This window comes from Neophocaena asiaeorientalis, unplaced genomic scaffold (genome assembly GCF_003031525.2).
Source record: "Neophocaena asiaeorientalis asiaeorientalis breed wild unplaced genomic scaffold, Neophocaena_asiaeorientalis_V1.1 scaffold713, whole genome shotgun sequence".
Classification (NCBI taxonomy): Eukaryota; Metazoa; Chordata; class Mammalia; order Artiodactyla; family Phocoenidae; genus Neophocaena; species Neophocaena asiaeorientalis.
This window is the reverse complement of record NW_020174925.1, coordinates 352,174-375,162: the sequence shown is the minus strand read 5'-3', so window position 1 is coordinate 375,162 and position 22,989 is coordinate 352,174. Positions and strand designations below refer to the sequence as shown.

The 22,989-nt window shown below is 40.7% G+C and overlaps 1 protein-coding gene across 1 annotated transcript; it reads left to right on the top strand.

Annotated features, from left to right (window-relative positions):
- Positions 1-2,361: 2,361 nt before the first annotated feature.
- Positions 2,362-17,831, top strand: GATM (glycine amidinotransferase). Its single transcript, XM_024761359.1, has 9 exons — positions 2,362-2,537; positions 4,024-4,242; positions 10,241-10,436; positions 11,281-11,471; positions 12,455-12,592; positions 12,734-12,898; positions 14,176-14,239; positions 14,701-14,817; positions 16,785-17,831. The coding sequence occupies exons 1-9, from the start codon at positions 2,469-2,471 to the stop codon at positions 16,895-16,897; spliced, it is 1,272 nt and encodes a 423-aa protein (XP_024617127.1). The 5' UTR covers positions 2,362-2,468; the 3' UTR covers positions 16,898-17,831.
- The last annotated feature ends 5,158 nt before the right edge of the window (positions 17,832-22,989 follow it).

Genomic DNA, 22,989 nt, shown 5'->3' with positions numbered 1-22,989 from the left:
CAAATATTAATTGAGCATTGTCAGGGGCAGGGCTGTATGATAGCCCCCCTCCGCTTATACTTTATCTTTCACGTGAACTGAGTTTTTCTCTGTGGGTTCATTAATATTAAAATGATAACTTTATCTTTTTCAAAACAGCAGATTTGTTACATTATCTACTAAGTCCTAAGCAAGTCTCAGAGGCTCCTCCAAAAATAGGAATATTGGTGGTAATGTCTCTTACAAGCCCATTGTTTAATTCTTGATGTGAGCAGTAGTTACTGTTTATTTTTCTGCTCTAAAAGAGAAATTTCCTTAGCTTTCCTTAAGAGAAATCACTTAGCTTTGAGGTTAATTTTTGTAACTTTTTAAAGATAAAAGTGTGTTTTTAACACCAGAGTCCTATGCTATATATTTAAAGAAGTATTTCCCCTTTGCATTTTTAAACAACTATTAATTTGGCCTCACTTGAAAGAATGCTGTTGGTTCCTATAAACAGGCATCAGTTCCACTCTAAATAAAGGTATTTTAATTTTTATCTGTCCTAAGACTGAGGTGACCCAAAGATGACGTACAAATGGCCAATACGCACATGTAAAGACGATCAACGTCATTAGTCACTGGGGCAATGCAAATTAAAACCACAGTGAGACACCATGTCACACCCACTAGGATGGATATGATCAAAAACAATGGACTTACAAGTGTTGATGAGGATGTGAAGAAACTGGAACCCTCACACATTGCTGGTGGGAATGTAAAACTCGTATAGCCACTTTGGAAAACAGTTTGCCAGTTCCTCAGAATGTTAACCATGGAGTTAACATATGATATAGTGATTCGACTCCTAGATATACATCCATGATCAATGAAAAATACATTCACAAAAAAACCTGTACGCAAATGTTCATAAAAGCATTATTCATAATAGCCCAAAATGAAAACTATACACATCCATCAACTGATGAATAGATAAATATAATGTGGCACTGAACCAACTTTAGCCACTGGGGACAGACACCAAAAACAACGGGAACTACGAACCTGCAGCCTGCACAAAGGAGACCCCAAACACAGTAAGATAAGCAAAATGAGAAGACAGAAAAACACACAGCAGATGAAGGAGCAAGATAAAAACCCACCAGACCTAACAAATGAAGAGGAAATGGGCAGTCTACCTGAAAAAGAATTCAGAATAATGATAGTAAAGATTATCCAAAATATTGGAAATAGAATAGACAAAATGCAAGAAACATTTAACAAGGACCTAGAAGAACTAAAGATGAAACAAGCAACAATGAATAACACAATAAATGAAATTAAAAATACTCTAGATGGGATCAATAGCAGAATAACTGAGGCAGAAGAATGGATAAATGACCTGGAAGATAAAATAGTGGAAATAACTACTGCAGAGGAGAATAAAGAAAAAAGAATTAAAAAAAAAAAAAGAACCCATCTGAAAAAAAATGACAGCTCTGAATTACTTATTAAAAATAAGTAATTACATATACTGTAGGCACAGACATGAAATACTCTCTGTCCCCTCTCCTTCTAACAATATAAATGTTAAACCGAGTTCTCTAGTTTTGCACAAATCTGCAGCAATTAAAACTTTGCACTGTTTGGGAGCTACTTTTCTAACAAATGTATCTTTATCAAATTGAAACAAAATTTTAAATACATGAGATAGAAGGGAAAAAATTCCCTGTAGTCCTCCCTCATTTCTGGCCCACATTTATCTCTATTTTCATGACTGAGTTTCTCAAGCCAGGGACACATGGCCGAAGACAATGAAACGACAAGTATTCCGAAGAACACGTAACAGGCTAGTGGGTGGACCACGCAGCACCCTGGGGAGCGGATGACCTGAATTCCAGACTTGGTCCCCTCCAGGCTCCATCCCGGTGTTGCCCTAAGAAGCCACCTAAACTTGAGGTGGTTTCGTTCACTGCAAAATGAGGGGAGTGGATCAGTGCACAGAGATGAATTTAAACGTGAGACTCTACTCACGCTTTGCATATTTAAATCTATAAATGTAAATTTAAAACCATACATGTATATATCATTACTTGACTCGTCAGAAATCGCGTCCTCCTCCCCGTCCCTGAGACTGGGGGCCTGGTTCGGCGGACCCGGGCGGGGCTGGCGGAGCTCTGCAGAAACCAGTGGGCGGACTGACAAACTAACAGAGGGCCAGCCCGGGGTACTTGACCCCGCGTCCCCCGCTCTCCCTGCCGTTCCTAACTCCCGTGCGGCCCCGCGCGCAGCCGTGCGCTCCGCGGCCCCGCCACCTGCTCCCGGCAGCCAATGGGGCGCGCGGGAGGAGGGGGGGGCGCGCGGGAGGAGGAGGGGGCGGCCGCGGCGGGGCGAGGCTACAAAAGGCCGAGCACCGGGACACCCTGCTGCGGGCGCGCTCTCGGGGCACTCGGAAGGAGGTGGCCGAGCGCTGGGCACAGTCGGCTTGTGGACCAGGCGGGCACGAGACGATGCTGCGGGTGCGGTGTCTGCGCGGCGGGAGCCGCGGCGCCGAAGCGGTGCACTACATCGGGTCTCGGGTGCGTGCGCCGCCGCCTCATCGGGCAGCCGCGTGCTCTCTTCCCCCTCTCCTTTCCTGGCTTTCCCCCGCCAGCCTTGCACGACCCTGTCCTTTCTGGGCCCCCTTGGAAGCTCGGCTTCAGGAGCCTTTGCCGGCTGCCGAAAGCTTGGCGGTGTTCCAGGGGAAGGGGGCGTGCGTTGGGGCCACACCCAGTGGGCACAGCTGCGGTCTACGCGCCTCGGGTTGCGTTGGCCGTCAGCGCGGGGGGCGCGGCCCTCCCCAGCCGGAGGGGGCGAGGGCGACAAGCAACACCGCTTAGTGAAAAAGGGCGGCCTTTTGGCGGCTCATCGCTATGGGTGGGCAGAGAGTTGGGCTTGCGTGTACCGTGGATGGACGGGAGAAGGGGCGAAATGGGACTCGGGGACGGAGGGGGAGCGAGCTGGCTCATTCCAAGTGTAACGTGGAGTCCTGAGTCGCGAGAGGAGTTGGAGCGAGTTCGGTCTGTACCCAGATTTCTGCCCGGTCCTGCCCTCCGCTTTCCTGGTATGCAAGCACGCGCCTGCAGCAAACCCTCCCTAGCTCCTGGGACGGGAATAGCCAGGCAGTTTGGCTTCCGCCAGCAACTGGCTTCAGAACAGCTGTCACTCCCTCCTGCTTTTTAGTCTCCACCCTGGCTCCCCTCCTGCCTCCTTCCTAAGGCTTTTAACAGAACCGGATAGAGATTTGTGGGGTTGAGGTTTGCCCAGTGTATGAGGGACTCTCCCTGATCTAGAGTTTATGGGCTCTAGATTTTCAAAAGCCTTTTTTGAAGTTCTTAGATCTCCTTCCTAGTTGTTTAAGTTTGTACCTGGGTTAGTTAATCCTTATCTTGCCTAGGGTACTGTGGACCATCTGTAAAATAAGCCTATGGCACTTGGTCACTCTCTCATAATTGCAGTGCCAAATAATGTGAAGTGTGTGTCAGTGAGGACAAATTGATGGTTTGAAGCTGATTATTCTGAAAGAGAAAGTCATTTAAAATGCTTCTATAGTTTCATTTGCGTGGGGCGGGGGAAGAGGATCCTAATACTAGTAACCTTTGGTACTGAAAGGGACAGGAGGCTCCCTCCCCCAGCTGGACTTGGCAGGGAGATCCGGAGCCACTTTCTGTGGTTTTCTGGGAAGAAGGGTGACCCATCATCTGCAGAAACTTGCTTAAGGCTTGATTGCAGAAAACCATTCCGAGATGTAAATGGGGGTGTATGGTCTTTGGGGACAAAATCTTCTGAGAAGTTTTAAAGAGTTATACCAATTAACATAATACATAAAAAGATAATGTATAAATAAACACAGAAGTAAAATCTGTAACCCCACTACCCACCTATCCACTAACATCTCGGTTTACATTCTCCTAAAAGATTTTAAATGCCTGGCTGTGTTATCCTGGGTTTTCATCCTACCTCTACTTCCCCCTCCCCCAAGTACTGTGCAGGACCACACAATAATCTTTTCTTTGTTCTTGGAAGCTTGGAAGAACTGTAACGGGATGGGTGCAGCGAACTTTCCAGAGCACCCAGGCAGCTACGGCTTCCTCCCGGAATTCCTGTGCAGCTGACGACAAGGCCACTGATCCTCTGCCCAAGGACTGCCCTGTCTCCTCTTACAACGAATGGGACCCCTTAGAGGAAGTGATAGTGGGCAGAGCAGAAAATGCCTGTGTTCCACCATTCACTGTGGAGGTGAAGGTAAAGCCAGGGTTTCACATGTCTGAGCGGGTTCATTCCTCATGGTCTGCAGTCTGGCTTCTGCTCCCACTCTCCTCTGTAACTGTGTTCACTTTAGCTTACCCAAGACTACCCAGATCCAGTGGCTGATGATATCTTACTTGGCATCTCTGCAGTATTTGACACTATCTACACCAATGATTACTCCCTCCTTCAGGTTTGGGGAGACCCTTTGGTGGGGGGGATATTAGTTCTTTCCCTATTCCTCACATCTTCTTCCTTTACGGTCTGTAATGTTGGGCTGAACAGAATTTCACTGTAGCTGTTCTCATAGCTTCCTCCCACCCCTACACTCTGGTCCAGATCTCTCTCCTGAATTCTGTCCATATGAACACGTTAAATTCCTTGCTGGATATTGCCACTGGACCTCAAACATGGCACATTTGAGTTCAGGTGCCAGCCACTCTGCAAAACTGGGACGTTCTTCATTCCTTCCTTTCAGTTTTGGGCATTCTTATTTATTCAAGCTAAAACTTTTATTTATTTCTCCTTCAGTCACATCCTCCACATCCATTCTCTAAGATCGAACAAGTCTTTTATCAAAATGAACCTTACCTCCATCCCTCTGCTACTGCCTTAGGTCAGGATCTCATCTACTGCCTGGACTATTGCAGTGAACTCCTAACTGGTCTCCCCTATTTGCTGCACTCTCTAAACCACCTCTAGCTTCTATCAGAGTAATTTTTTTTTTATAAATTTACTTATTTATTTATTTTTTGGTGCATTGGGTCTTCATTGCTACATGTGGGCTTTCTCTAGTTGCGGTGAGCAGGGGCTACTCTTCGCGTGGTGCATGGGCTTCTCATTGTGATGGTTTCTCCTGTTGCGGAGCATGGGCTCTAGGCACGCAGGCTTCAGTAGTTGCGGCACGTGGGCTCAGGGCTCCAGAGTTATTAGCACAAAAGAACTTGTTTTCCATTTGGAGAGGGATGATGTTTATTACGTAGAAATGAAGACTAATACTAAGTATCTTATGGCAACTAGCTGGCAAGGCAGTTGAATTCAAATACCAGGAGAGCTAAGGGAAAAGCAATGACCAAATGCTGAATAGTTAGGAAGTCTTCTTCCTAAACGAAGAAAATAATTCTTGAGTTAGACCTTGAAGAGAAGGTAATAGAAAAAGTCATAACTTCTTCTAGTTGTTCTGAAACTACCTTTGGTTTTGATATTTGAAATTTGATGAACAGATTAATTTATGTATCATCCACATGTTTTAAAAAGGCACGATCTTTTTAAAGTCTTTTTTTTTTTAATAAGTTTATTTTATTCATTTATTTTTGGCTGTGTTGAGTCTTCATTGCTGGGCGCAGGCTTCCTCTAGTTGTGGTGAACAGGGGCCGCTCTTCATTATGGTGTGCAGGCCTCCCATTGCGGTGGCCTCTCCTGCTGTGGAGCACGGGCCCTAGGTGCGTGGGCTTCAGTAGTTGTGGCTCGCGGGCTCTAGAGGGCAGGCTCAGCAGTTGTGGCGCACGGGCTTAGCTGCTCTGTGGCATGTAGGATCTTCCCAGACCAGGGCTCGAACCCGTGTCCCCTGCATTGGCAAGCGGATTCTTAACCACTGCGCCACCAGGGAAGCCCTGAAGTCTTTTCTTGAAAGGAAGTCCCATCCCCTAACCATTTTAATTGGGTGGAATTAAATTTCAAATTCAGACAATAGTTTATCCTTCTATTTGTCTTGAGAATAATTGACTTTTATATCATGTGATCTTACGGAATCAGAATTCTAAGACATTATTTTGAATTCTTTGTCACTTGATTTATGATTTTAGATTTTGAAATTTCATGGACTTTTGGAAGGTGTGCCAGGCTGAAGTCAGGAGATCAGGATTGAATTAGGTATTTGATAAAAGCTTATTAGCTAATCTCAGTTAATCAGCTATTTGACCTTGTGATCTTGATTCCACAGATTTCTGGGCCTCACTAAAATGAAGATATTAAGAGGGTTGCTATCTACCTAATGAGATTAAATAGGAAGGTAAAAGTTACATGTTATTTATTTTTAAAGGACAAAACTACAACTCATTATAGTTGTATGGATGCAATTTGCCAAGTCTCTTGAGGGTATAATAATTGTAGATAATAGTAGCTTTAGCAGTATTGATTTCATTCATTTGTCTGGTTATTTCTGCTTTATGACACATAAGAAACTAGGTATCGAGGGAGAGGAAATTAAATCTAAGACACGCATGGCCAACTAGAAGGTCTTACCTTCTAGTTGGAGAAAAATGACACAGATATATTAATCAGTTTGGGACCAATGAAATATAAAATAGTGTAGTAAACCATTTATAGGCAATTAGAGCATAAGATATGTTGGAAGACGTAAGTGCTAGAAAAATTTTATGGGAATGAGGAACATAGTCATCAGGAAGCACAATTTTTGAAAGCTATGTGGCTTTTTATTCTGCAAACATGGTGAATACTTTCCATCAAATATGTGCTTTTTGTTTTGCTTTTGTCTTTTTTTTCTAAAGCCCTTGATAAAAGGACCTTTTAAAAATACAAAGTCGAGTGGGATGAATTGGGAGATTGGGATTGACATATACACACTACTATATATAAAATAGATAACTAATGAGAACCTACTGTACAGCACAGGGAATTCTACTCAGTGCTCCGTGGTGACCTAAATGGGAAGGAAATCCAAAAAAGAGGGGATATGTGTATACGTATAGCTGATTCACTTTCTGTACAGCAGAAACTAACCCAACATTGTAAAGCAACTATACTCAAATAAAAATTAATAAAAAAAATACAAAGTCGATCAACATTAAGGTAATATCAGTTTGCAGCTGGATAAATAATGTTTCTATTGAGATTTCCTAGCCTTCCAAAGACAGTATTTAAAATTCATTTGGCAAACACCCCTAAAGGATTTTAGGCTCTGAAAGACTATCAGGTTTCTAGGAGTGCAGCCACATGTCTGCAACAGATTATTAAAAACATCCCATGCTAAGCATTTAATATAGTGTTTTTTTATCTTGCAGACACTTGGTAAATGATTGCTAACTTACTTAGCAGGGTTGTAAAGGAAGTGTAAATAATTTCCAACTATCTCTTGGAAAATGTAGTCTGGCCTGATCACTCAGACTTTGTCCACCCTTAGCCAGAGTATGAACTATACAAGAGCATTCACACTTGTTCAAATAACTTTTTTCTCCCAGGGAAGTTTATATTTATCAAGCAAGCTTCACTCTGCACAAATAGTCACATGGGATACTTTGGAATGTGTCCAGCAAGAAAACATGGCTGTGCAGCAGAAACTATTTCACCCAGTGTTAAATTTTCAAAGACTTCTTGTCCCCTCGTGGACTGTTAGAGATGTGCCTGGCATGAGAAGGAGGAAGTGGTGAATGGATGAGTAGTACCAGGATGTGTCTGAGAGGAATATAAAGAGTCATTATTATCCTCTCCTCTGGTTGCTACTGCAGGACCTCCTAGGAGTAGAAAACAGTAGAGTGCTCTTGTTTTGTTCTGCTTTTTAAAAGAGTGGATTGATCTTAACAAGCAATCAAATTTTTAATTCTGATAACATTTTTCATGGGCCAGAAATCGAGCTTATTGTTTACCTATAGATCTTCAAAAGTAAAGCAACTAACTGATCATTTAGACAGGGTTTGGCAAGGTTTTTCTTTACAGGGCCAGATAATTAATGTTTCAGGCTTTGCAGACCATAGGTCTCTGTCACAACTACTCCACTCTCAACTCTGCCACTGTAGTGCAAAACCACCACAGGCCATATGTAAATGAGTATTTCTATGTTCCATAAAACTTTATTTGCATAAACAGTCAGCAGTCCAGATTTGGCCCATGGACTTTAGTTTGCCAGCCCCTGTTTTAGAGCTTCACTGGCATCTCCCTGTTTGCTGAAGACCTGTTTTTCAGATTCTTATTCCCTCCCCAGCAGGCTCAGCTCCAGCCTAACTGATGTGAACCTAGGTATTGAACTAACAAGAGGCAGGTCTGCTTCCATATGTTTGATATTTATCAGGCTGAGGTGAAAGTGGAAGTAGAGACATATAATCTGGAAGAGACATGGTCTTTGACATTAAAGAGCTAGACATCTAGATAGCCTGTCTCATTACCCAGTTTCCCCTTCTTTATGGCACTTACCATAGTCTGTCTGAAGTTATCTGATTTGTAATAATGGAAACCTTATCGGACATGATTAGGGCTAGTGGTTGGTTAATCAATGATATAAGGAAACACTTTAAAAACACTTGCTTTAACACAGACCTGCTAGAGAATGGACTTGAGGATACAGGGAGGGGGAAGGGTAAGCTGGGACAAAGTGAGAGAGTGTCATGGACATATATACACTACCAAATGTAAAATAGCTAGCTAGTGGGAAGCAGCCGCATAGCACGGGGAGATCAGCTTGGTACTTTGTTACCACCTAGAGCAGTGGGATAGGGAGGGTGGGAGGGAGATGCAAGAGGGAAGAGATATGGGGACATATGTATATGTATAACTGATTCACTTTGTTATAAAGCAGAAACTAACACACCATTGTAAAGCAATTATACTTCAATAATGTTAAAAATAAGAATAAAATAAAAATACCTGCTTTAAACATTTTTTAAAAACTTAAAACATATAAATGTACGTTGCTTTGCCAATCTTTTGATGAAGGTCCAAGGCTTTTTCTTAGCATTTGGATCTTCTGATTGGAATTCTGCTTTATGTGTCTTAATAAATTATATCCACGTGTGTCTCCTACATTTCCCAATGTATTTTTTAATTTGAGAAATTTGCACATGGAAAACAATCTGAATGAAGAATCCTTCCAGACTTTTCCACTTTTGAAAACCAGTATTTTATAGTTGTTGTACCTACCCTAATTCAATAGTAATTTTTAGCAAATTGATTGAGACTTTTTAAAGCATTCAACCGCTTTCCATTCAGTTGTCATTTAAAATGCGTATAACCCTTGGACACTTCCTAAATGTTAAGATTTTTTTTTCAGCTACTTAAAAATTTGGGGATTTGCTTATCAAATCACTTTTTTTTTTTTTTTTTCGCGGTACGTGGGCCTCTCACTGTTGTGGCCTCTCCCGTTGCGGAGCACAGGCTCTGGATGTGCAGGCTCAGCGGCCATGGCTCACGGGCCCAGCCGCCCCGTGGCATGTGGGATCTTCCCGGACCGGGGCACGAACCCATGTCTCCTGCATCAGCAGGCGGACTCTCAACCACTGCGCCACCAGGGAAGCCCTCAAATCACTTCTTTTTATGGTGAAAGGACCTGAAGCACTATGAAAGCTTAGATGAATTGGGGAGGAGAGAGGCTGGTGAGGAGAGACACTTTGGCAGGGAAGTGTAGGAAGCACTAAAGGTAGACTTGTACTGCTGCACAGGTTTGCCAAGTGGTGATTCTGTTGAATGAGAAAATAATCAATAATGGCTTTTTAAGAGAAACAAAGCATAGTTGAGAGTATGTCCCTAACCTTTAAGGGAGCAGTGTCCTATTTTCCTACAAAGTATCTTGAAGTGCTGTTTTTTAGACAGAATTCTGGGATGCCTGGGTAGCCCATGGTTTTATCTTCGTTTAGGTGTACTTTTATTCTCTTAAGCTGTTTTGTTTGTTCTCTTATTTGATTTCATCGAGACTGTCTAATGGGAGCATCCATGTCCTATTTTGTCTATGAAGCATGTAAAAAGTGGCCCAAGAGCGTTCCAAGCCCATGTGAGGGCAGACATGCTGTGTGTGGTAAGGCATGAGATCTCAGGCAGAAGGAACAAAAGGTCTCAAAACATCCAGAGAATTTAGAGATCTTCATTCAACAAATATTGAGTGTCTCCCCAGAGTCAGTGTGCTTGGTTCTGGGGACGAACACTGCACCAGATGTGGTCTCAGTCTCAATTCCAGTAAGTTATACAAGTAATTGTTCACAACCTATGAACCTATCTTGAGCTGTAATTTTCTCCTGTAAGTATTTCACTTACTTTCTTCTGGTTCTAGGCCAACACATATGAAAAGTACTGGACTTTTTACCGAAAGTATGGGGGCCATCATTTTCCCAAAGATCATTTGAAAAAGGCTGTTGCCGAAATTGAAGAAATGTGCAATATTTTAAAAATGGAAGGAGTGACAGTGAGGAGGCCTGACGCCATCGACTGGTCCTTGAAGTATAAAACTCCTGATTTTGAGTCTACGGGTAAGTGATACTGGATACTTAAACTGCTAGGGTCTTAATTTTATTTCTCTCAATCTGTAAGGAGAAAGCTCTGATTATTTCTCAGAGATCCCTTTGTTTTAATAATCCTTCAAAACTTTAAAGATTATTTAGGAACAGTTTGGTTCTTTTTGGTAAGACTTAGATGTACACATTTTAAACGCCATTGTAAATCTAGAATTTCCTTGAAAGAAGCAGTTTTTCTAAACTTCATGAGCATTTCCTTACATAAGACCAGTGGATTCCATTTAATTTTCCTCAAGAACAGAAATTAAAAGAGGAGCAGAAACATCCCCATCTTATTTTTAACTGACACTGCTGCTGGATTGTTTTTGTGCCTGAGTTCAGTGTGTGTCTTTCTTTTAATATTTATTTATTTGGTTGTGCTGGGTCTTAGTTGTGGCAGGTGGGCTCCTTAGTTGCGGAGTTCGGTGTGTTCTAATTTACAGTTGTATAAGTGATCCTTGGCCCAATTTTCATCTTGTGGTACTGATATTCCCTGAAAAACTCTGTTAGGAGTTACAAAAGGTGAAAACTTGGTGGTTCAAGATGTCTTTGAACAAGAGATGCTTCTTTTTCTCTTTTCTTTTCTTTTTTTTTTTTTTCTATTTGGCCTGGCTTCATCATCCCCACACAGAATTCATGTTAACAGTCTAGCATGTATCATTTAATATTTTTTCATTTGCGTATAATTATGTACATATACACGTATAGGTTTTCTGTAATTTTTATTTTTTTTGCCAAAGAATGAAATCACATGATATAGACTCTTCTGTCTTGGAAATTAGCATCACTGAAGTTGCTCTGGAACTTTCTGGCCTGACAGGTTTATATGGTGCGATGCCTCGAGACATCCTGATAGTTGTGGGAAATGAGATTATCGAGGCTCCCATGGCCTGGCGCGCTCGCTTCTTTGAGTACCGCGCATACAGAGCAATTATCAAAGACTACTTCCGCCGCGGGGCCAAGTGGACAACAGCTCCTAAGCCCACAATGGCTGATGAGCTTTATGACCAGGTAAGTCCCCAATTACGGGAGAGCTTATTTGTAACTTCTCTAAATAATCCACAGAGACTGAGAGATTCTCTGATACCTTGTATTTATTATGTATTTCAGAAGCTGAGATGACCTACTTTTCGAAAACTGATTGTTTTATGATGAAAATAAGAGTAAATGATAAGTTATAATAACAGTAATAGTAATAGCTAACACTTATTGGTGTTTACCACGTGCCAGATCTTGAACTAAGTACTTTATTTACATCCTCAGTCCTGTTTATTTTTCACAACAACCTCATGAGGGAGTAGTTTCATTCCATTACAGGGAGGAAAACTTGTCTAAAGGCGCACAGCTATTCATTGGTGGAGACAGAACAGTCACTAGGCTGAACTCCAGCCTCTTCTAGAAAAAGAATTTGGTCTGTAGGCCATATTCACAGTAAAAGGAAGTATATGTCTCTTATTAGATCACTTACTATTTGATCACTTATAGAAAGAATCAAAAAATGAAAATTTCTTTAAACCCTTTATGGGTTTGAAGACAGAAGTAAGTAAAGAATCTATTACCCAACCGCATACCCAGTCAAATTTGGTAGGGGATGCATGGCATTGCATTTTATGGTATGAGTTAGGCTCAGGGCCAACTTCCTTTTTCAAAAGAACAGAATGACTTCATCTTGCAGATTTTCAATACTGTAGATAGATACATAAATCATTGGATGGGTCATGGAATATTTTCAGTTTCATTACTGCCTCTGTACCACTTGCTTCCAAGTATCAGGAACTTGTCATGCCTAGGTTTTAATTTTTTTGTTGGTGGTTTGGTTTATTTTGGTTTGCTTAGCATGGGCCTACATCTTCCCATGCCTGTTTCAGTCTAGAACAGGGCCGTAGTATTTCAGGAAATGATGATGTTGAACTAATTTTCTTAGTAATGAAGGCCCTATGAGTCATCTCCTCATGAACCAAGGCACTGTGTGTGTTCATTCCTGTTCCAATTAGGATTACCCCATCCATTCTGTAGAAGACAGACACAAATTGGCTGCTCAGGGAAAATTTGTGACGACTGAGTTCGAGCCATGCTTTGATGCTGCTGACTTCATTCGAGCTGGAAGAGACATCTTTGCACAGAGAAGCCAGGTTGATAAAGGCTACCTCGGAAATTTCTCACTTTATTATTACATTTTAAATTTCCGAAATTAAAATATTTTCATCCTATTTTTAGTTATCTAAACATAGAACCAAATCTTTATAGGTTTATGTCTCCTTTTTTATTTTCAGGTGACAAACTACATGGGCATTGAATGGATGCGTAAGCATCTCGCTCCAGACTACAGAGTGCATATCATCTCCTTTAAAGACCCCAATCCGATGCACATTGATGCCACCTTCAATATCATTGGGCCCGGTCTTGTGCTTTCCAATCCTGACCGACCATGTCACCAGGTAGGGGAGTTCTTAGGACTCTGGAAAATCAAGAGAGTTTGGCAACTGAAGGAATTGCCACTATTATTTTAAGCCCTTCCGTGATTTCCTAATGGTTCTAAACGACAGATTCAGCAATGCTCACATTATTATGATCAAACATTGGATTGCTTATGTTATATTTACTACAGGATGTCCAACACTCAGAAATATACACTATAGCCGTGATAATTAGTGTAGTGTCATCAGACTCTGACTTTGGCTGCTTGCTGCTGTCAGAGCCTCAAGTTTGTGCGTATGTGTGTGTCTTTATTGAACAGCGTGGTATTATCTCATAACTTGCAGCTGAGGTTCCTCAGCAGATGAATTGCAAACAAGATGATCTCTGCATGTCTGGGGTAACACCACTAGGCAGTGGGTGTCTTCTTCCCTCTCCAGTGGGGCTCCCTTCAGCCAGGCCCACCCTGCAGGGGAGGAGCAGAGCCACTGCACTGCAGCAGGTCTATCCCCCCCTGCAGCCTCCTACTTCTGCCCGCTGCCCCCTACTTCCAGTTGGGCGGTGAGTGATTTTGTGTTATTTGCTGGGCTGCAGTGCGCCATTGCAAAATTCACTATTTTACCATATCACTGTTCATTTCTATTCTATATATTTAGACCAATGACCAAGATTACTTATTCACTTCATTTTAATTTATTTATATATAATTTACATAAATCAATTACATATATTATTAAATATTTATTTAATATAATTTATATACTAAGTGGGTATGTGAACTAGGGATGGTTGGGTTATAATAGGTCACTAGGGACAGTTATGGTTCTTTGGGGGTATATTCCTAACATCTGTCTTTATACCATGGTCACAGACGCAAAGTGACAGACTATGAAGTGGATGGACTATGGGTTTGACATAGTCATATTTTGTTTTCTTACAACTAAGTAAGAGGAAATATTTTCATTTTCTTTAATGAGAATTTCTCAAGGAAAATATCTTTGGTCTTTTAAAAAAATCTCTGAAACCTGTGAAAAGCACAAGAATATTTTTAAAAGCTTTAACATTTCTGTTACTTTTTAACTTTAATCTGGCAATCTGAGGACTTTATGTACATTTTAACTAAGATTCAGACAAAATCACCCAAATGTTTTGAAATTTTAATTTTGGCAGTTGAGAAGACAGCTTCTCAAAAAGAATTATTAATCATAAGGGCTATCAGAGACCAAGAATGATAAGAATAGTATCTATCGATTTAAGCCTCTTTGGGTTTGGGGGGGTTTTTTTTATTTTGGTCTTGCAGATTGATCTTTTCAAGAAAGCAGGATGGACCATAGTTACTCCTCCAATACCAGTCATCCCAGATGGTATGTTTACTTTTGTATACTCATAGCCTAAAATAATTACTTCAGTGGCCAAGAATCTTTCACCTATAGACAGCAGCCTGCATATTAGCAATTTAGAATATTTCTCTGGTAAGCAGTAAACTGGTGCTTGGCACTACGGGTACTAGAACAAGGCTGGACTTGTGTTCACAACCTCTCCTTCCATAGAAAATGAAAATGAAAAGACATGAAAAATCAGTACAAAACAATTTGACGGAAAGCAAGAAATGGCTTTTTAAAGACAACAAGACGAAATTCAAATGTGTAATGAGTATGGATTGATTCATAACATTTACAGATAGTCTTAAGATTAAAATAAATTTTCACAGGGAAACTGAACTATTGAAAGAATTGAGCTGTCACTTGAATATTCTTCACTTCTGAATCCTTGCTTTTACCAAGAATAACAGCAGACATGATTTAACGGTTATTGCTATTTTTAGATCACCCACTCTGGATGTCGTCCAAATGGCTTTCCATGAATGTCTTAATGCTAGATGAAAAGCGTGTTATGGTGGATGCCAACGAAGTCCCGATTCAAAAGATGTTTGAAAAGCTGGGTATGTACCCAGCATAAATGAAACATGTTCATATTCAAAAATATTAAATGAGAAGAAATGACATGCTAGGTCTGATGTATGATTTATCTAATTAAATTTCTGTTCCTTTTAGAAGTACCAAGTTGTTATTTTGTAGGTGGACAATATACTTGTTTTCAACAGTCACCACCTCAAAAGGTTGGAGATGCAGCCCAGGCTCCTTAAACACCCCCTGAGCAATAGGTTTATCAGTCTTCTATGACTTATCTAACTTCCTGATGCCCAAGTGTGGAGAGCTACCCCTTTGCAGATAAGCATATAGATGATTTGGCCCTTCGCCAAATAAGAAATTGTTGGGGTCCTTTAAAAGTAATTTGTCATTACATATTTTAAAGGATGTATAAGGATACAGATACAGAAGTGACTTATCTGTGTGATAAGCACTGTGAACAAAGTAATGAAATACAATAGAGGATGTCAGTAAATCATTTCAGCTTTGAACTAAAAAGCAGAACTGGTTATTACTTGGGTGGGAATTTGCTTATCGTGGTATTCAACATTTAGACCAGTTATTCTATACTGAGAAAAGCGTTGAAAGAATTTTCATATCGCTGTTATTAGGGTGCAGAAGTGTGTTTATCACTATCATTCTACTTGACATATCCTAAGTGTCAAATAAAGCCAGGCAGTACACTTATTGAAATCAAGTCATGTTTTGATTTATGTCTTATATTTCAGGTGTATTACTCAGAAGATATTGTTTGCCCCTTTGAAACATCCCTCTTTAATGAAGTATCAGTTTAAAAAGATTAGCCCATTAGTTTTAGATTGAGCCCAATCTAATGATTTCACCTGTAATGCTATCCCACTTTTTTTTTCGTGGCTTTTGTTAAATAAGCCAGTTGCTTGGGTTCAGTTTCCTGTCCTTTAAGATTTTATTGTTTCTCAACTTAAAATATTATTAAGTACCAAATATCTGATTTATAATTTTGTTTTTAATAAAGTCTTTTTGAACATAGGGAACTTGTTAAAGCAAATTAAATTCTCTCCAGTTCAAGGTTATATGGCTCTAGCCATCTGACTAAGATAGATATGTCTTTCTATCAAGAAACACATGCTCATTGTTAAAAGCCCACTTCTTATCCCAAGCCCACTCCTGAGCCCGTGTCCAAACCCTGTTTTTACTCTTCAAAGCCCTGCTCAGTCTTACTTTCTCATGAAAGGCTTTCCAGATGACTCATGCTGCCTTTCTAACTATACCAGTGGACCCTTTAGCAACTCTGTAGCTTAGCTTTCCTCTCAAAATAATGGATTCCTTGAGAGAGGAGAATAGATTTTCTTTTTAAAACCCCATTATGCCAAACACAACAGATTCTTCCAAAATACCATTGGTTGACTGGGCCATGTACATCATAACCATATTAATACAAATGGTGCTGGATTAAACTAATTGCCTGAGTAGCTCTGATACCTGTATGACCATACAACCCAGATGAACTCTGTTCCATTGTTTCCTTAAGGTGGCCTGGTCAAGCTAATTATGTCAGATAAACTCTGCTTGTATGTGGGCAGGTAAAGTCAACTTTTCAGGTTGGCTAAATTATACTTTTCTTACTAAATTGACATGGTAAAATTAGAAACAGTCTGACAAAGTAGTTAAAGCATAATTCTAAAAGGCCTTGAAATTTTACTATTTGGATTGTTTCTGAACGTTTGTCAGATATATCCGCTCATGAAACCTGTTGACTTGTGAATAGTCAGTAGAACAAAATAGACTTCAGAGTCTCTGCTGACTTTCTGGTGAAGGTTTTATATTAGCAGTGGAATAGATCAGATGAAATATAATTGACGAATAAAATTGAAAGACTATCCTGGGGTGGACTTATGGGTTAGAACCACAGTATTCCTACCCATTTTTAGGCTCATTTCTATAGAAGAATCTTCATGTGAGTCCATCTAACTGGCCACGTCTCTCTCTTTCCATGCAGGTATCAGTACCATTAAGGTTAACATTCGTAATGCCAATTCCCTGGGAGGAGGCTTCCACTGCTGGACCTGCGATGTCCGGCGCCGAGGCACCCTGCAGTCCTACTTTGATTGACCAGGCCTGCTGGGGCTTGGGGCTGGGCCTCAAATAAAACTAGGAAGCTTAGGGATAAGGTTCATTCTCCTGCTTTAAAAAGTGCATGAACTGTAGTGCTTTATACAATCATATCCATAACAGGGGTCTTAAGCCTGGTTTATTTTTATTATTTTTCTTTGATAAAAGGAAAATAACCTGTGCTAGATCTTACTCTCTTCTCCTAAATATTTTACTGTTTGGCTTCAAGCATAAAAATTTGGTGAATGTCTACCAAAACAAAAATTAGTCATTTGAGTAACTTGGCTACTAATATATTTAACCATCTACCTCTGTTTTTAATTTTCTTCCCAAAAGGCAGCTTGAAATGTTAGTCCTAATAGTCACTTTTTTTTCCTTTTTGCTAAACTTGTGAATGTTTGTATCACTTCTTTTTTCTAAATAAAAGACTCAGAATGTATACAGATCTTATAGAACCAGTAATTGTCTCTTTTTCTAATAAGGAATTTTGGTAATTTTTAATTTTTTGTTTTTAAAAATAACCTAGACTATTGCAAACATTTAAGTGAATTTTCCATGAATATTTTTAATATTCTCATCTCAACATTGGTGATATTTGCTATTAAAAACCTTTTCATACAACTTACCTCATTTCAAGTGATTTATTTTAATCTCTTTTTTCTTCTTTGTCCAGAACTTTAGAGGAATATTTAGTGCAATAGGATATAACTATCAGTTCCAATTCCTAAATTTTGATGTTCAGTATCTAGTGGATACATTGCATCTTTGATAATCTAAGATTTGTTTACAGATGTGCAAATTATTTAAAGCACAGACTTTAAAAGCATTAAAAAAAAAAACTAATGGAGGTAAAACCTACATGCGATGTGAAATAATTTTAACATTGTATACGGTACATGTATTTTTATTCTAATAAACTTTTGTGTTACAGAATGGGTTTTATTAGAGTTTGGCATCAGTCTAATCATTTTAAGCATAAGTAAATTATGGGAATATAGCTCTTGGAACAGTGTTCTAATGCTTTGAATTATTCAATATATTCACCTCCAGTAGATAAAAATTTAAACCTAATGCTTGTATTCAGAAATGTTTAGCAGAGTCAGATTTTATTTATTAATTAATCCAATCAGTCAACAATATCTGAATGTCTTCTGAATATAAGGGACTAATCCTAGGCCCCAGAAGAGGAAAAAAGTCTCCATTCTCTAGATACTCAGTATTTTGACCCATGAAAAATCTGTGGGGTGAGGATGGGGGGAGGTGTACTTTGAAGTGGTCGTGGGTTTCGACCGTGCCTTTGTAGCCTAGTGTCTTTTTTCACACACCACAGAAATACCTGCCCATTCTACACTCGACTGAATCCTGCTTAAGAAACCTTACAGGGGCTTCCCTGGTGGCACAGTGCTTGACAGTCCGCCTGCCGATGCAGGGGACACGGGTTCGTGCCCCGGTCCGGGAAGATCCCACATGCTGCGGAGCGGCTGGGCCTGTGAGCCATGGCCACTGAGCCTGTGCGTCGGGAGCCTGTTGCTCCGCAACGGGAGAGGCCACAACAGTGAGAGGCCCGCAAAAAAAAGAAACCTTACAATCACGTGGATTGGTGCACAGTTAGGGGATATATTCCTGGGTCTAAATACTACTCTGCAATTCTATTACACACCCCTCCACATTCTCCTCAGTGGCTCTTCCAGACCTTCACTTTGTTCTCTTATCATATTGCTTCATTTTTCACAGAGAAAATAGAGGCCATCAGGTGTCAGTTCCCTCAGCTTTTCTGCTCCAATTCTCTATAGATTTACCTGCATTTGCATTCCCTGGTTAAATTCTTTCTCTCCTTGCCTGTACTAGCTAAGCTTCTAAAGAGAAAAGTTGGGTCTTCCTCTCAGCACTCAACTGTACTTCTCAACCCTCTACAAAGACACTTCTCTCACTACTGCAGAGAAAGAGGTGAACCTTTTGACCAGGTCTAATCCACACAACTGTCCTTAGATTCTAATCTTTCTCTCCTCTTTCAGGAACTGGCTTCATCAGTTATCATCTTTCTTATAACTCCAGCCTGTGTGTGTGTGTGTGTGTGAGTGTGTGTGTGTGTGTGTGTGTGTGTGTGTGTGTTTTCCCTCAGCAAATAGTCATGTTCAAAATAATCTTCAAAACAAAAACTATCCCTCTGGCAATGTCACTGTCTTTTAGAGCTCAGTTTCCAGAAAGAATACATCTACTGATATGTCCACTTTTTCACCTTTTATTTACTCTTCAATCTCTTGCTATCTGATTTCTACCTTATTGCTTCAGTGTACTGCTGAGAACCCTGACCCAAGTGTCATTTCCAGTGGACACAATTCAGGCCTTACTGACCATTCATTTGAAGGTCTCTCCTCTTTTGGGTTTCTGAGGTACCGCTTTCTCCCTCCCGGGTTATCTCACCTGTGCACAGGTCTTACCCCCTGCATATCCACCAGTAATTCCCAGAGGCTACGTGGGAGGGGAGGCCCTAAGCCTGGACCTTCTAGTCTAGGCCTGGCCCTGAGCCCCAGGTCCTGTTCCCAACTGTCTGTGGACATTATCTGGATGTGCAAAGGCACTGCAGGCTCAACACTATCACAACTGACTCAGTTGGCCAAGCCATCCTGGACTCTTCCCTCTTTCTCATCTCATCGTGTTTCCAGCATTGGCCTTTTGCATGGTTATTAAATAAGACGATTACTTCAACAAAGATAGCTCAACTGAATGATTTAATAAAGTCTCTATTTTTAGATCCTTGGCACTGCTTGTGGTGTCCCCTCTTGTCAAAGTTGTAGAGGAAAACAGAAGCAGCCTGGTGTCCACCACACAATTGCTATCAGGTTTCTTTTCGTCATCCACCAGTCCTGCAACCTGGTGGCTTCTCTGGTATCTGTAGCAGGCAGAAGGCCCACCATTTGCCGCTTTAGAGTCACGGTTTCCAGATCACTTGCCAACAACTGCAGATTGCCATTCTTCCTAGGGACCACCAAGCCTTTTGTAACTCGATGTCTAAGGAAACAGCTGTGCATATTAGGATGAACCTACTGTCAAATGAACTAAATTTAAATAAAAATATCTAATATTGCCAGGGCAGGTCTAGTTCCTTGTAAAAAAGGTATTTCTTTCAGGAATAGCCTTTTAAAAATAAAGTTCATGGATCTGACCACTCTAGTGTGTTAACTTGCAACTACATAGGAATACCACCCAATAGTTCAGAAGAATGTAAAAATACAGTACCTCAGATTTTTTTTGGTCAACGTTTTGGATGTAGAGGATCTTTTTTTTTAAGAAATTAGAAGAATATGAAAAACATTTAGATTCCCATCACAGTGCACCAACAGTAACAGTTAAACGAGGTTTGACTGCTAAAGTCTCATAGGACTTAAAATGACAGTGCTTATATATCTATATAGTTTATTACAGGAAAAGGACACAGTATAGCAATAGTATTAAAGATATGCATCACAGCCAAAGGCCATCTCACAGCAAAGAGTCCAGGGCAGCCAAGCCCGACCTGCATTTGTTAGCCCTCTGTAAGGGCTGTCTAGACACACTTTCTCAGATCTGGAACCACCAATATGAGCACGGACCATCTCAGAACCAAGGAGCCCAAGGTAGAGTCTCAACCAGGGTTTCTCATCCCCTGTTGGTCACGTGGGCATATACTTGCTATGTAACCAGTTCCAATGACAGAACCCTCTGGGTGTCTCAGACCAGGTGCAAGTCAATTTCACTGTTATCAATAAACAATGTCAACAGCTTGCCTTGAAACTCCTCCCACCCATGGTTACAAAGCAGCACTAATAATCAGTAGGTGTTATGCCTGGACCAGAGGTCGGTGTCAGGTGGGTACATTTCTTATTTTAGTAAAAGAGTTCGGGCCAATTTCAGGTCTGCAGGAATTAACCCTCACAGCACGGACTAACCCCTCATCCATGGTCAAGACCATTTTAGGACAAAATGGTCACTCTTAGTTTGAGAGCCATTACTTGCTTGACGATATATAATCAAGTAGACAATCAAAATGTACATGAAGATTCCATGCATTTGTAATAATCTGTGGGCAGCTGGTATGGATTTAAACAAATAGCTGAAAATTCCAGCATAAACTTTCTCATACTTCTGAACTAACTTTACAATTTGTCTACTTCTTCTACAGCCATTGTATTTATGGTATGTATCTGCTGAGGGATTCAGGGACTGTAGTCGACCTACCATTGCTCAGGTCAAATTTTTCTTCATGCAGGTTCTCCTCCACAGGGATAATATCCTAAAGGGGTTTAGTTCAGTCTCCCAATATTCACATGTGATTGTCCATATCAGTATTATCACACGTTTTATTAGCTTCTACAATATTAGTTTTACCCAATTATCTAATGTAATTCTACCTTTAATCCTCCTCAGGTCAAGTTATAAGACATAGTCCTATAATTTTGTGGAACGGCCCTTCAATCACTTGTTTTCCCTCAGTTTAAAAAGCATATGTTTTTTTTTTCATCCCCATTTTCTATTAATCCATTACTTTGAGAGTGACAAGTAATACGCTAAGCCTGCTGAATATGTTTCTTTGCCTACCGTTTCACTGTATATATAGGCAGTGAAGTGTCTTGATCTGATCTGATGAAATGTAACTAGGAGGGCCAGACAGGAAGGCGATGTGTGTGTGTGTGTGCGTGTGTGGTTGTTGCAGTCCTTTGACAGAATTTGCAACACTGACTTTAGCCATTGGTATGTGAAACCAAACCCTTAAGGCCAATATTTAAGTTGCCAAACAATAGGTAAAGGGACAATGTAATCTATTTGCCAGCTATGTGATGGACCTTTTCCCCTGGGAACACTTCCCCAGAGGAACCGAAAATTCTGCCTTTCCTGTTGGCAAATAGGGCAATTTTTATTAAGAGTTTGAGACTCAGTAGGGCCAAATAACAGCTGGCCAATCCTCTTCAGGAGGCTCTATAGTCAGTCCTACGGGAAAAGAGGCTACTTGCTTGTGACTACAGTGAGTTCCTCCCATGGAAACTCCCAGGAACATGCTCCCATTGTGTACCAAATCCATTTTAGGATGGAACTTGTTTGGGCATTGTCCTTCTTGTTGGAATGCTTTTCTAACATCACCCATGACGTGCTGGTATTTCAGGTCTTAATATAATCTTATATCCTTCTATTATTGGAGTTGTTCCATAAATGCTCAATAACAAGCCTGTAACCGTCTTCAAAAGGAATATACTAGAGAGTAGCATTTGGTACTTTTCTAGTTCAAAAGTCCAGGTCACCACTGAGCAGTAGATATTGCCTTTGGCCAGACACTCCAGTTGGCATGAGTGCAGGTAGCCAACACTTCTAATATTATTTCATCATGGGGATCGTAAGGTCCAATGGGATAATTTGGGCTACAGCCCTCTGCGGTTCTAAGAAGCCTTGTTGCTATTCAGCTCCTCAGCTCCTCAGTCAAATATAGCCTTGTTCTGGGTAATCTTACAAACTGAAACTAACGATATCCCTGATTGAGGGATACAATTTTTCCAAAAGCCAAACAGGCCCACTAGGTGTTGAGTCCCTATAGCCTGAGAGGTGGGAAGCAATAATTTATTGCTCATTGTCTACAGTATGCAGTCCCCCCAAATTTCATAGTCTGTATACAGCCCTGGATTTTTTTGGAGTTAATCAATTATCCCCAATTAGTTATATGATTTATGACCTTCGTAAGGTCTCTTTTAGCTTGATCCTCAGATTTTGAGATAACCATATCACCAATATAGCATATTCGAACATTGTCCAGTTGTATTAGATCTAGGGCCCACCTGACCAGACTGTGACAGTACGTGGGCGAGTTCAAATATCCTTGATGTGATACAGTAATTGTGTATTACAGACCATAACACGTCAATGCAAGCTGTGGTTGCCTCCCCCTGTCGACTGATAATGGGAACAGCACATTTTCTGTGCGATTCTGTGGTGAACTGGCTCACATTGGTCTCTGCTTCCTGTACCCTGCTGTCTGGATTAGGCATCACTCCTCCATCAGCTGTCCTGTCTTCCAAAAATTTATAGGCAGCTCTCATCTACTGTTCTCCCTTTTCTCTTAGTCC

Excerpts from the sequence above, each read along its gene's own strand:
- GATM (XM_024761359.1), top strand. The coding sequence starts at position 2,469 with ATGCTGCGGGTGCGGTGTCTGCGCGGCGGGAGCCGCGGCGCCGAAGCG. Across the intron at positions 2,538-4,023 it reads TGCACTACATCGGGTCTCGG|CTTGGAAGAACTGTAACGGG; the intron begins GTGCGTGCGCCG and ends TGTTCTTGGAAG. Across the intron at positions 14,240-14,700 it reads AATACCAGTCATCCCAGATG|ATCACCCACTCTGGATGTCG; the intron begins GTATGTTTACTT and ends TGCTATTTTTAG.